This window comes from Onychostoma macrolepis, chromosome 20 (genome assembly GCF_012432095.1).
Source record: "Onychostoma macrolepis isolate SWU-2019 chromosome 20, ASM1243209v1, whole genome shotgun sequence".
Lineage (NCBI taxonomy): Eukaryota > Metazoa > Chordata > Actinopteri > Cypriniformes > Cyprinidae > Onychostoma > Onychostoma macrolepis.
In genome coordinates this window covers 4,837,436-4,851,917 of record NC_081174.1, presented here as the reverse complement: position 1 = coordinate 4,851,917, position 14,482 = coordinate 4,837,436, and the positions used below count along the sequence as shown (strand labels likewise).

General features: G+C 36.9%; 2 protein-coding genes across 28 annotated transcripts in view; one reads left to right on the top strand and one right to left on the bottom strand.

The window, feature by feature from the left end:
• LOC131527003 (centrosomal protein of 128 kDa) overlaps positions 1-14,482 on the bottom strand; it is a 73,729-nt gene that overhangs the window by 2,779 nt on the left and 56,468 nt on the right. For 7 of the 12 annotated variants that reach the window (XR_009267582.1, XR_009267581.1, XR_009267586.1 and 4 more), the window contains one exon: positions 14,248-14,482. This exon is cut by the window's right edge and continues 366 nt beyond it. The exons of 1 other annotated variant lie outside the window; for it this stretch is intronic. The gene's annotated coding sequence lies outside the window, so the exon portion shown is untranslated. Of the gene's footprint in view, positions 1-14,246 lie in introns of those variants that run through there. 4 more of the 12 variants (XR_009267587.1, XR_009267591.1, XR_009267593.1 and 1 more) reach the window with 2 other exon arrangements.
• nrxn3b (neurexin 3b) overlaps positions 1-14,482 on the top strand; it is a 357,597-nt gene that overhangs the window by 334,755 nt on the left and 8,360 nt on the right. For 11 of the 16 annotated variants that reach the window (XM_058755795.1, XM_058755791.1, XM_058755787.1 and 8 more), the window contains one exon: positions 5,632-8,684. The exons of 1 other annotated variant lie outside the window; for it this stretch is intronic. In XM_058755795.1, coding sequence (XP_058611778.1) covers positions 5,632-6,590 — 959 coding nt within the window. In that variant the 3' untranslated portion in view covers positions 6,591-8,684. Of the gene's footprint in view, positions 1-3,747; positions 4,352-5,631; positions 8,685-14,482 lie in introns of those variants that run through there. 4 more of the 16 variants (XR_009267579.1, XR_009267578.1, XR_009267576.1 and 1 more) reach the window with 2 other exon arrangements.

Here is a 14,482-nt window from a genome sequence, read left to right as displayed (position 1 = left end):
TATAGTATTGTGCTTTATTAATCGATAATCTGTCCCTGTAATCATAATTTTTGGAAATAAAAGGGGTGTTTTTTGTTTTGTTTTTGTTTTTTACTGCAGATAGTGTTTGTTTCAACTGGAAACTGTAATGAATTGTGTTTATAGGTGCGTTTTTGGAGTTAGAGGTATGTTTTTCCAAAGAGCCTACATGTATGTTGATAGAAACACAGCCAAAGTGTATAGAAAGAAATCACCTTTAACATGGATTGCATATTTATACTTCAGCTTTAGGATAACCAATAAATTAAATGAAGTTTATTTTCTGAATAGATCATAAGAGTGAACTTTCCCTGAAGACAAAAACAAACTCAGTCAAACTCATACACAAAGACAACTGACACAATTCCAAGTACTTGATGTTTGAATCAAACAGGGGGGAAAAGCTGGCACCATTGTAGTTCAAGAAGGAAGAGTCTTTTAAAGTAAAACTGATGTTGTGTCTGTAAGATCCCTAAGGTTTCATCGTGCTGTCATCGGCTCGGTTGATTAAGATGGAAAAACAGTCTTCAAAGCAAGACATCAATCAGGAAGAGTGTGGAGAGGTGAACAGAGAACATGAGACCCTGAGGAATGGGTCAATGAACCACTGACACTGGCTGAATTTTGGTGTAGTCAGGCCCCATTGGGCTGGCTGTCACTTTGAAGCAGCTCTCAGATCAGTTTAAGATTGTTTAGTTGACACATTTAGCTTAATGGCCATACAACAAATTGAGCAACAGACAGTGGTCGCATGCCTCTGACTGAGGATATTAATTTAACACCTTGGGTCACATCGAGATATGATATGATGAAGTTTCAGCAATCTATGACACTCCAAGCCGAATGATCCCTTAGAGAGACATTTAGAAAGACAAACTAGAGAAAACAAAACCACAGCAACTAAACATCACAACTGGGAAGGCCAAACTAATTGACCCTATGCTAAGTCCCACCTTAAAAAATTACTAAAAGTAATTGCTTCAGGTACAATTAACCATTATTGCTGGGGCAGTTATGTGTGACACCAAAAAAATAATTTTTTTCATCTATTTACTCCAAAGTAGTTGAATGTTATTAACTTAACAACAATTAATTTACATACGATAAAGAGCTCATACTACTTCAATTCATACAAGATCAACTGTAACAGAGGATTGCAGAGCTCAGAGATTGCCCAGTCTGATGCTTTGAGGATATGTCATGTAAGCCAGTTCTTGTATCTCAAGCTCTGTGCGGAGATTCCCTGCTGCTATTAACCTCAGCACTTATGCGGACTTCTCAATTCCCACACGTTTTAGTTCTTACACTGGTGATGAGTTAGCAGAGGCTGAGGTGAAGGAGGAAAACCACAACAGTCACAGGTTGAGCACAATGCACGGCTGACACAAAAGGATTTGACTGCGGCGAGCTTTCTGAACCACAGGGGCCAGCTCACACAGACTCTTCTTTTAGGGGATCAGGCAGGTTTAGCCCCACACACCTGCGGCATTCATCACTGTTTGGCAAGACTCAGCGAAAGCAAGATGGTCACGGAGTTTAAACATGGATATCCATACCGAGGACGCTCGGATTTGGTTGGGAACACAGGAGAGAGAGAGCACTACTGTGAATGTCAGCTGTTATGGTTAATTTCTTTCGTTTCGCATTCTCTCCGCTCTGAAAGTTCTGCGCAGAAGACATTGTTTTTTTGAGAGTGTTAACAGCTGAGAAAAAGGGTGGCCCTTCAGATTTGTTTAGTTTACAAGAATTAACTCCTGTAAGCAAATGCAGAGAAAGCTGCAATCTAGATAGAGGTTGGAGGCTTAATGCAGTGTAGACGTGTTTGCTCTGTAATGGAACTTAGCCCAAAGAACATTTCCTCCTATCTCTGCTCTGCAAAACAAATATAGTCCCCTAAGACAAGCACACAATGTTTGCGCTGAATTACAACACTGTGAAAATTATCATTGCTTGTTGAAGTGCTAATGTAAGATTAAAGTATTTACCAAGACACGTGGGGGTCCACTGTGGTGCTGTCTTTGTGCCTGTGGTTTTAGTAGATGCTTTCATCTTGATGAAATCATCTGAAGCAGCCTATAAAATCACTTAGTCAATAAATTCATTTACCTCAGGATGGTCCAGGGATACGAGGCTGGATAAGGCAGCCTTTTTGCCGGTTGCTATACGAAGCTCACTAGATAATCAGTAGCAGCATCAACTATTAAAAAACCCATACTGGTCAGCCACACAAGATATTATAAATATATTAAATATATTTATGTAAATGTATTATGGTTATTCAATATATCTGTTAAATGGTTTCTGTCTTATAAGAATGCCATTTTATGGAATTCCCAGTCTTTATTGTCATTAATGTTGAGCGAACGGCTGTTGGTTATACAATGATCTCTGCCAAATATTTCTGTTCTAAGTTGGCTTGATGCATTCAGGATTAACTTTATGTTCAAATGGTCATAATATCAATAGGTTTTTATCTTTGTATTGAGATGTTGTTGATTCACCTGTATGATTCAAGTTGGTACAGGTGTATACAATATCCCACAGCCTTTTGCTCATGAGTTTCTCAATATCCTGTAACCCTGTTCTCAGCCCTTCTGATCCCAGCTTGCAGTGCTGTGATTCTACTTTCCCTAAATGCAACTTGTTAAAAAGCATGATATCACCTTGCAGTGAAAATCTAAAAAAAAAAAAAAGTGATTTTCCCTCTTTTCCTGAAATACATCCCTGCTTTGTGTTGTCAAGCTACTAACGAGATTTACAAAAGAAAACTAATAATTGTATTATTAGTTGCGAAGGTGGTGACGCTACAATGTCCCTCTTCCGTTTGACTTCACTATGTGCTTTCTGATTATTTTAATCTTGATAGTGTGAGAGAATTTTCAGTTTTTTCGATGTGTTTTTATTGCTTTTGTGTTTATACATGTATACATATATATCCTCTGGTTTGTGTATATTTATATATGTATATATCTATCTATCCACTGTATATGTATATCTAAATGTTTTTGTATAAAATTATTCAAATGAGAATTCAATCCAAAATGCTGTATTTCCATAGTTTTCACGAATCAGTATGCTGACTAGAGGCATTTGGAACATTTTGTGCTTGATTAGATTAAATAAGTAAACAAACAAACAAACAAACAAACACACACTTGGATTTTAAAGTCAGTTCTGTGTGTGATTTTTATACAAACCTAAAATTAAGCATGAAGTGGTCCAGATGTTTGTCTCTCAGCATATCTCTGGCAATGGTTTTTGGATGGAATTCTCCTTCAAAGTTCAAATAACAATACATTGGTATATATATTTTTATTATTATTATTATTATTTATATACTGATTCTTGTTTAGTTTCTAACTTTTTTCTTGTTTAGCTTGGTCAATATTTAAAAGGATTTGAAAACTGTATACCTGTATATACAGCCATATATATATTTATACATACGCATAATTTTTATCAAGAAAAAAAAAATAACAATAACAAGATGCTAATTCCTCACTACTATCTACTCCAAATGTTCAAGGTCAGTTAAATATTGATCAGCATTTTTCCCAGTTTGAAATCTGACTTCTAAATTGTTGAAATCTAAATTAAAAAATGGAAACTGCATGGGACAGAAGTTGCAGCTTAGGGTCTGTAAGAGTGTCAGTCTTGAGAGTGCTATATGATCTGGTAGATGGGCATGTATATGCTCATTGTTTGTATATCCCCATCCCTTCCTTACAGCCCAAAGCTCTATTGCCGCCCGACCGCTTCGTACCGCCCTTACATGGACATGGCAACTGACGTACACGTTCACTTCCATCTATGTCATTTCCTACCTAGTCTGTTCATAGGCCTCCCTCTCCCTCTCTCTCGCTCTCTCTTTCTCCCTCCCTATTTCTCTCTTTTGCTCCTCCCCTTCTCCTCTTAGCAATGGTACAGTATGTACAGTCATTCAGTCGTTTAAAGAATTCATTTTAAAAAAGAACAAATAAAATATGTATCTGTAGATACTTCAAAGCAAAATCATCTTAAAAAAAAAGAAAATGTACAGTTTTCTTTTGTAGAGAAAAGGATTTATTTATCAAAAGAAAGAACAAATGAGCAGAATGGTGAAGTTATTTTTCATGTCATGGTGTGAATGTATGTGTCGTTGCCTCCCTGTATCATCTTGTCTAAGAAAAAATATGAGAAAATCAGAGGATAAATTGATTGCCTAATTAAATCATTACAGATTAACCATACTTATCCCCAAGCATTCTTACACAACTTTCTTAATTATTTGTAAATTTTTTCTTCCTGCCAAAATCATGCGGGCAATTTGTTGATGTAAGTCACAGAACTGATGGTATGCTTCCACCTTTTGATGAATTGTTTTATGGGCTTATTTTTTTAGACTAATTTTCTTTTTATGTACTTTACTACTCTCTTTTTGACTCTCTGTGCATTTGGTTTGCGAATGTTTCTAGTGCTTTGCTCTAACCATTAACCATTTTTTGCATTGCTTTTATTTTTCTTTCCTCTCCTTTTATTTCTTTTGGTCCGTTGTTTGAGACCTGTGTTGCCTTATAGTGCCCTCTGTTTGTAATCAGCAAAGCCACCTTGGCGTAGGTTTGAGCAGATTCAACCACCATCTGAATGTATGACTTGTAACAAAACAAAAGAAAGAAAAAAAATCTTCAAGAACGAGTCCAATTTATAATAGGTCTCCTTCAAGAAAAACATGTTTGTGTAAATCGATCATAAGAACTTATTCAGTAAATCAAGCTGAACGCAAATTTTCCTAAAATGGTTTTACATTTTAACTAAAATTCAGTCTGTTTCAGTGAAGCCAGTGTTTGTTATGTTCTCAAAAATTAAACCGTCTCTGTCAAATTGAGTGATACGAATCGTATATGGTATGACATAGTGTTCACATATGAGACTAAGCATTCAGGTGTTGTTGAACTGTCATGTGACTTGTGCCATTGTGGCAATTTCATAAGAACTGTCAAAAGGCAATTGGCTTTCATCTCAAGTGTGACAGACTTGAAAGAGAAAAGAAATAAAGTGATTTTCTCTAGTTTTGATAAGCCGCTCAGAAAATTAGAAATCTCAATACAATAATTGTAGTTTTTGGGAGTGTTCCATATATTACGCTCTTCATTGGTCTTATGTTCGTTGATCCAACAGGATGCTAAGACATAAATTTCCTAAATGAATTCACAACGTGAGCAGTTGCTCAAAACGGATCGGCTCAGTTTTGAATTTTAACCTAAATACACAAATATACACTTAGCAATACAAAGATGTTCATGGTTTGCTTGTATCAGTCACTCTAAGTTGCAGGGGTGCAATAATTGTAAGTGATCTATGTAGAGGTCAGTTAAACAGAGTATGCCAAAAAGAAAGCTCAAGACCCTGCATGTCCCTTCAAGCCTTTTGATAAATTTACCTCGCATTTTTTACATTTCTGTTCTCTCTTTCAGTTCTTGGTTTGTTTTGGCCATTGGTTTAGACGAGTGTTTTTTGTCATATTTCTTTCCAGATGTTCTTGCTTTGCTTTAATTGGTCATGTACAGTTGCCTGTTTGCAAGCAGCCAAAGTTGAATGGACACTAATTTCCTTTCTTTTTCTTCTGCTTGCCAGGAGGGGAGTTAGTTATCCCTGTTCTAGTTGAGGATCCCATAGACATCCCCCCTGTTTCCACTCGAGCCCCTTTCATTCCCCTTCCCCCGACCCTTCACCCCGTTCTCACCATTATTGAGACCACCAAAGAGTCCCTGTCAATTGCCACTGAGGCGGGGGTACCTTGCTTGTCGGACCAAGGCAGCGATGATTGTGATGATGATGATGGTGATGATGATGATGGTGATGGCTTGGTGATATCGGGGTTTGGCTCTGGGGAGGCCTTCGACTCTAGCCTCCCCCCTACTGACGATGAAGATTTTTACACCACCTTCTCCCTGGTAACAGATAAGATCTTGACCACGTCGACCTATGAAGGTGGCTACAAAGCTCTCGCGCCCAAGTGGGAAGTAAAGGACTTTAAACCTAGCAAGGCCTCTGAGGCAGGCAGGACTACGGCCATCCCGCCTCTGCCTGACTTCAGGAGCTCAGCGGCATCACCCGTCACGTCTGAGACTGCTCCTAAAATCCCAGCTGGGAAAATGAACAACCGTGAGATCAAACCCCAACCGGACATAGTGCTACTACCACTCCCCACATCTTTCGACATGGACGGCACCAAACCGAGGGGGCCGTACATCACCCAGCCCATGTTGCGCACCATCCCCAGCGCTCTGCCCACCGTGCCAGGTATCAGGAGAGTACCTCCTGGTGCCTCGGAGGTAATACGTGAGTCTAGCAGCACTACGGGTATGGTGGTGGGTATCGTCTCTGCTGCCGCCCTGTGCATCCTCATCCTCCTCTATGCCATGTACAAATACAGGAACAGGGACGAGGGCTCCTATCAGGTAGATGAAACACGGAACTACATCAGCAATTCCGCACAGAATAATGGCACAGTAGTCAAAGACAAACAGCCCAGCACTAAGGGTGCCAGCAACAAGAGACCCAAAGATAAGGACAAGGAATACTATGTATAAAACTAAATCTGAATGACAAAACATAGAGACAGATCAACATCTGAAAAATCTTGAACAGAAAACAGTGATTTTACACAGAAAATCCTTTAAGAACTCAAACATATTGAGTCAAAATGAACCCATTTCCAAGTTATGTGATTTGAAGCACACTTAAGCATACGGTAAGCATAGGGAGAAGGCAAATAGGACTCTGGGGACCTTGATACCTTACTTTCTGTCTGGTTGTGGGACAATGCCAGTGTAAAATATCTCATTGTTACATTGTTATCCCTCAAGTGACTTTCTGAGGTACAAAATCCTTGGTGTAAAAAAAGACGAAGGAAAGAAAAAAAACAAAAACAAAGCAACCCTTGTCCATTGTAACCCTGTACAAATCAATGATGATCATGGGTAATGGTCATGATTTTGGACATGCATGTGATGTGTGTGATGTAGTACTGATATCTTTGCAAAGAGGAGAACTAGAGGATGTTGTTTTGGAGATGCAAAGTGGGAAAATTTGCCATAAAACAGTACTTTTCTAACCCACGCTGGAGAAGTGTTCCATTAAACAAATGGTATGTTTGTCTTTTTGTATTGTTTTTTTTTTTTTTTTTTTTTATTGTATTAACACTCTCACTTTTCCTTCGTTTCTGCTTTTATTTCTCATCCTTTTCTCTTCCGGTATCTGTCAAGGACCAATTTGCTTTAACATTTGTATTCTGATTGACCTCTGTCATGTATAGGCAGATTCAACTGAAAAGCAACCATCTTTTACAAATTGAAAACGAGACATTCAACATTAAATTCAGGAATGTCAGTTTTGACTTCTTAAGTCATATGCTACTTGCATATGGATCAGCTGAACAAAGCATGATGACTGAAGGAGGGCTGAAATATGAATTTATTTGAGGAAGACAAAAGTGTATATTTCATGTTGTCACAGTCATCTGTGTCAAACAATAAATATGTTTACATATTTTATTACATCATAGATGCGGTACTTTGTAGCTCATTATTTTACATAACAGTTGATTTTTTTGACATTTTCATACTCTTTCTGTACAAATTGAACAAACATCTTTGTTCATTGTAGCTCATCCAGTGAAGTCCAAATGTCTGAGCCCGCGTTGAAAATCGGATATTCTAATATATAATATAATATAAGCAGGGAAATGAACGAAAGGTTTCATTATTTTGGAAGAAAAAATAAATAAATAAAGTTATATTATGAACAATGAAGAAGAAATATTTAAGGTTCTGCACTAGTTTCTATGTTGCTAATCAGATAGGCTAATTGTCCCTGCTTCCATTTATGTACACAAACTAATTCTAAAATTTTATTCAAATTGCTTGTTATTTTATGACAACAAATTTAAAAATTGATGAATGTGAAAGAAGAATTTTACCTCTGTGGTCCCAGACGTTTGAACCCAAACTGTACCTGCATAAAGTGCTATGGAAGAGTATTGTATGTTAATCTGTCTTGATGGTGTTGAGTCAGATGTTCGAAAACCATAAGACGTTAACTGCTAGAAATCACCCTCCACACAATCAAAGCTCCATGTTACTGGTTATTTTACAACTGGTTCTTGTTTTCTATTTAAATAAGGTAACAAGAGCTCATAAAATAAAGGTGGACGATGGATTGGATTCATACTGCCACCACATTTCTGAAACTCTTATTAATTATTTTTAGTCTGTGTCTCATTCTGTGTATTTATGATTTCCGCCATGTTGCGCTGTTGTCGTGCAGTCTTCTAGGTTTGTTGCATTCGTGCTGGCAGTAGTTGCAAATCCTCTTTTTTTCTCATGTATGTTCATTCTTTTTTGTTATCATCACAGCACTCAAAGAGTTGTGTGCTGTAATTTTGATTTTGTGTTCTTTTTTTTTCAGTTCATCGGATATTGTTTTCACTCTTAACAACTATGTCCAGCAATAAAACGTTCCCAATTGTTTTCAAGGCTAGTGTGAAATTTTCTGTTTCTTATCCCAAGTTTCTGACATTCCATTGGATTATGATATTGCAAATAATTATTCATGTCTTGATTTGTAAATACTTTTTATGGTTGGAATTTCTATGGAAATTTTTTACGAATTTCTGCCTATGGGAGAAAATGAACCAGAAATACTGAGTTAAGGCGGCTAAAAAAGTGGATGGGTACTGCTGAATATTTTAGCTCTTTCCTGCAGAGCATCTACTAAAGGTAGTACTATAGTACTAGTAAATCTGATTCTGGTCATTGAGAGAACAGTGGAAAAGAGGTAATGCGTTACAAATCTATCTGCATTAACTGGTTAAGTAACTTTGACTGTATTGCTCATGGCACACCATAGGTTAGACCAATAATCAATAATACAATCAGTGTCTATATCAGAATTCAAAGTCTATTCTAAATGTAACTGACTTTGAAAAACAGATTAATGATCACACTGTCATTTAGAATCTAACACTTCCCAAGTGGAAACGAAACATCAAGCAATTATATTCTTCCTCCTTTCATTATCTCCTGATTTATTTGACAGTCCCTCTGCATTATTAAATGATACATGGCCAGTGCATCATGTGAACTGAGTTATATCTGATCAGTGTTGTGGCTAATGTTGATGAATGAAATGAGAGCATGCAATCATCTTTCCTCATCATACTGCAGCTGGAGCCCAAATCGAGCATTTGATGAGCTCTCATCGCCACTAATAAATGTCCGCTTCACAAGCGCTGGCCAAAATTGGGGAAAGCTGCAATTATGAGCGCTTAAGCAATGACATCTCAGATTGATGAGATTAACTAGAAAAATAGTTCACCCCAGAATGAAAATTCTGATATTATTTAATCACCCCCTCATGTCGTTTCAAACGTGCATTTCAAATAAATTTTTGTGGAATAAAACATGTAAGAATCTTCATATACATAGATATTTTCCCTATCATTGCTGTTGAGCTTAAAAAAGACAAAGCACTATCAAAACATAAAAGTTAATTTGGCTGGTGCACTATATTGTATATTTCAAGTGCCATGAAAGCATACAGTATGAAAGGCATTTTTGTCAATTTTTCATTTCCTTTTCCTTTTTTCTTTCTTTGTGTATCTGAAAAGTTATTGTGTGTTGTCAAAAGATCCATGCTATGAGCCCTATAGACCAGGGATTTTCAAAATTTTTAATAGCAAAGAATATTAAATTAATTAATAAAACAGTTATTAATTGTAAGTTTGGGTCAAAAAATATTTTCTCTCTTAATTTTTTATATATCTTTTTGTATACCCTTACAGTCCCCTGGTGCCTCTGATATTCCTTTTATCCCTCAGCATTTTGGCAAATAATTCAAAAGCATTGAGAACTGCACACAAAAAATGCCATGGTGTCACAGACTTTATACCCAGACAATGAATATAATTTAGAATCAAAAATGACAGACCAAAGCTTCATTGTTCAAGGTTTTTGTCTCAAAATTGTACTCTTTCTATCTTTTCTCACTTTTAAACTGGCAGTTGTTAAACACCAAAATGGCCTCTGTTCCTTTTCCAGCATGTTCAAACAAGCGTTTTCTTGGAACAAGCTAATCGAATATGGCAGCTGAAATATAGATGACCTAGTGGCTTTGAAAAGGTCGACACCCCTATGAAAGGGATATTTACCACCCCTTCTCGACAACCACTGTATTTTTACTATTATTATTATTATTCTTGTATACAGATTAAGCTGAAGGGATATCTTGCTCAAAAATTAAAAATGAAAATGTTATAATCGTTTGCTCACTCTGATGCTGTTCCAAACTTGCATGGCTTTCTTCCTTGTGAAGTACACAAAATGGGATATTTAGCAGATTATCCTATTTTTTCCATACAATAAAAGTGGATAAAACCACAGGCTGTGGTTATTGTACATTCTAAGGAAAAGAGCACCTTGACATTCTGCTCTTTTTCGTGCAATTTCTTACACTAAACAAGAATGCCAGGTTTAGAACAATACGAAGGTGAGCAAATGACAGATTTTTAAGTTTTGAGTGAACTAATTAAATTTTATGCTTTTGTCTGATATGATTTTTTTTTAATACTGTACGGAGCCTTGTGAAAAGTACATCCACAATCCGCTGTAGGATCAGAACGAATCAGACAATTTAAGATTCGATCAGAACATCGAAACATGAGGAGCTGAAATTCCAGAGGGGCCGCAACAGGACGTCATAAATCAGATTCCTAGCTCCAAACGTCTGAAGACAGCCTAACCAACAAGCCTCTTTCACAGGACAGCTTGCAACATTAAGACAAAAGAACACTTACTGATAAGTCCAACGCAGGAAGGAGATCGTCAAATTTGGGGCAAGTAATCAAGACTGATGGTCAAAGAGATGCACCACGTGACCAGCACATGTAGATCTGTGATAGAAATCACGAGCTTCTTTAGATTGACTTTTCCCCCACACATAGAAGACAAAGAACCAGACTGAAATTCCTTTGTCCAAAGAACATGTCTTTTGGTCTCCATAGAACTACACAGAGACTTTCTTTTTCATATGCACATAAAATCATCCTAAAAGGACATTTCTATGCATATCCCCGTATTATGTATGTAACCCACACATTAGACTATCATGTTTTAAGCACATATTATGTATGTATTTTTTTTAATTATTGAATGACTTTAAGGTTTATTCGTGTTTGGTATGTATGAGTTTGACAATTCTAGCTTGAAACGTTTCTTCCAATTGATTCTTTGTCAAATGTATCATATTCTGGTTATAGAAATCACATCCAAAATTATACTTTGCAAGAGTGTTAAACCATTTGACTGATAACATGTTGATTTATGATGGAAGGAACAACCCTAGCTAAGATAATAGCCTATCTAATTGGTCAAGACACCAGATGGGATGTGTCCAGAAGCCGAGTTTAAAAACTCAGGACACCATAAAATCTTCCCTTCTCTCTCTTCTCTTTTTCTTTTGCCACCGCGTTTTGACGCTGCTTTTTAGCGCTCTTTGAGCGTGCTCTGGCCTACAGGCCAGTTGCTACTTAACACCACGATGAAAAGAAAAAACACCTTGTCTCATTATATCTTTTCTTTCTTTTATTTTAGTTTCTTTTCCGTTGCGAGTTTCGTGTTCTCAGTTTAAGTTTTGCCACCACGCCTTGTCTCCGAGTTCAACTCGGGCCTGTAACCGCCTCAAAACTTCAACCAGACCAACTCCGCACCTCCAGCCAACGCCCAAGACATCACTTCAACGACTACTGAACTTCCAGCCAATCTGCAACTTGGGAAACCCCTTTTCCTGCAACGAAGACGACTACAAAAGGGAATCCCTTAACACAGAGGCAACGCAACGCAAGTAACCTCCAGATTCTAACTGAGCTGGTGCATTTAATATAAATTTTTGCCTCATTGAGAAACTCAATGTGAGGGTTAAATAAGTGATTGATGGTTGTTCAGGTCTATGCAATAGCCCATATTGCTGTAAACTTGGGATATCACATTTTCATTCTCTTAAACTCATCCTGTCCTCACTTTCTGCAACGTGTGAATGTGTGTGTTCATGTGTTAGATTAGTTTATGTCTTAGGTTTATATAAATAAAGTCTTATTTATATTGAAAAGAGAAGTATCTTGTGTTTTGTGCTTACAAGTTAATGTCTTAATCTGCCGATCTTGTTACTGTGCTTATTAATAGTGTTTCCAGTGCAGAATTAATGTTATACGGCTCGTTCAGTGAATCGCCGGCCGACTCGGTGATCAGCCGCAAACAGTGATTCTGTTCAAATTCTCTATAAAATCATAAATGATTCCCTTTGAGCTAAATTAAATTATTTACCTATTAAACCCAACACTGTAATACAGAGCTAAGAAACAAAGTCATTTGAAAATGTATAGCAGTGTCTTCCACCCTCAATACCACGACTGACCCTTGAGCAAGGCACCAAACCCTCAACTACTGCCCGGGCGCCACAGCAATATGGCTGCCCACTGCTCCGGGTGTGTGCGCACTACTGTGTGTGTGCGCACGCACTTGGATGGGTTAAATGGAGAGCACAAATTCCGAGTATGGGTCACCATATTTGGCCACACGTCACTTCACTTTAGTGTCAGTACCCCTTTACAGCTGCTTGTCACACTGCAACCTACTGCACTGATTCAAATCCAGAACGAAAATGAGTAAAACAGGAATGACATCATCAGAAACAGAAAAGGCAGATTTGATTTCAACAAATAAAAGTCAAAGATTTTATTGTGCATTTTTGTAATTTACAAGACAAAATCCATTCCAACTCGATCCATATCAGTAAATATATTTTTTTTTACAAACTTTCAGTAGTGTGTAATGCCTCCCTTTTGCTTTAATTGTTTAAACATTTTCCCAAGAGTACCTTGAACTTTTGATCAAAGGATTTCACATTCAATGTCACAAATTTGCTTATTTTATTGAGTTAGTAGTGCAGAATCCTACATTATTCTTCTTCATTTTACATCAGAACCCTTCTTTTCCCCCAATATTTTAAATTCCAGATTCTACTGTATGTTAATGCAGACAGTTGACTGTCATAAAAATATAAACTAAATTTGCATCTGGGCATAATGCCTTTTGTTCTCATGAAACATGACAGAGTGAAAAGGATGTGGAGAAGATGGAGAAAAATCTAGTGATTCAAGGACTTGTCGTGGCACGGCTCTAGGACTGACAGTGATATATTTTGTCCGGGAGGCTGCGGTTTTTTATTCTGTAGTGTGATTGGATCCAATGAGAATCCCAATGAAGCTGCGAGCATTGCAGCCGAAAACTGGCACTGAAATCAGTCCCTGTTGATTTCGGCTTGGGTGATGGAAATACGTTATCACAGCAGGAGCCCACTGTAATAACGTATTCACCCACCACCAGCATCAGCTTCTATACAACAGGCTAAAATACTCACAGTACAGTATAGTCAATTCAACTACTTTATATGAACAATAATGGACATTTTTTAAAGTAAGGTTTGAGTACAACTGTTGCAGCAGAATATGGACAGTTAATTTGCCTGAGTCTTTGAGTATGCACTTTAGTATGCACGTACTAGTAGTACACTTGAACCCATCTTTCATACACAAGTGGTAACTAAATACATTTTTTAAATACAAAGATTAGTATGTTAAAAGTGCATTTTAGTTCATATTCACGGTGTCTCAAAATAGAACAGTTGAGTACACTTAGATGATCTCAAGTTTAGAAGTACTAAAGGATAAGTTTTAGTATATTAAGTACAAAATTAGTGTGTGAAAATAGAGCACTTTAAGTACATTATGGAAGTGCACTTATTTTTCACCTGGGAGTGCCTGGCTGACATTAGTTTATATCCAGCCTAATAATCCTTTAATAATCCAACTGACAGCAAAATGAAGAAAAAAAAAATTAATGATCCGAGTCATTTGAATCCATCATGCTCTTCTTATTAACAGTTCAATAGGTTTCAATAGGTTTTAATTTAGTTTTGTATTTAACTTGACAATTTTCATAAAAAAGGAAACAAAGTAAGCATGTCAGTAGTTCAAGGTTACCCTTATACTTATTTTACCAGTAAAGTTTTTAACTAATACCTGCATTAAAATTAAGGAAACAATGTCCTTTTATGTTTCATTCTGTAAATGCTGTATCTGCACTGTATATGACAGCAGAATATGTCATGTGCATCCAATGGCGCATCTTGAAACAAAAGATTACAAGAATTTTGTAGCTGTACAGTGACCATGTTTTAATTGGTTTCACATTCAGGTGGGAGCCTCATACATTCATTTTGCAGTTACAGACTTGTGCCTTTTAGTTGTTTTTCTTTAGAAGTAAAAAAACATTCATTACATAAACAGTATAAAAAACAAAAATGTTACAAAAGGCACTGTAATGTAGAACAGTCAGTCACATTTCATTACACTGATGTATAAAAAAAA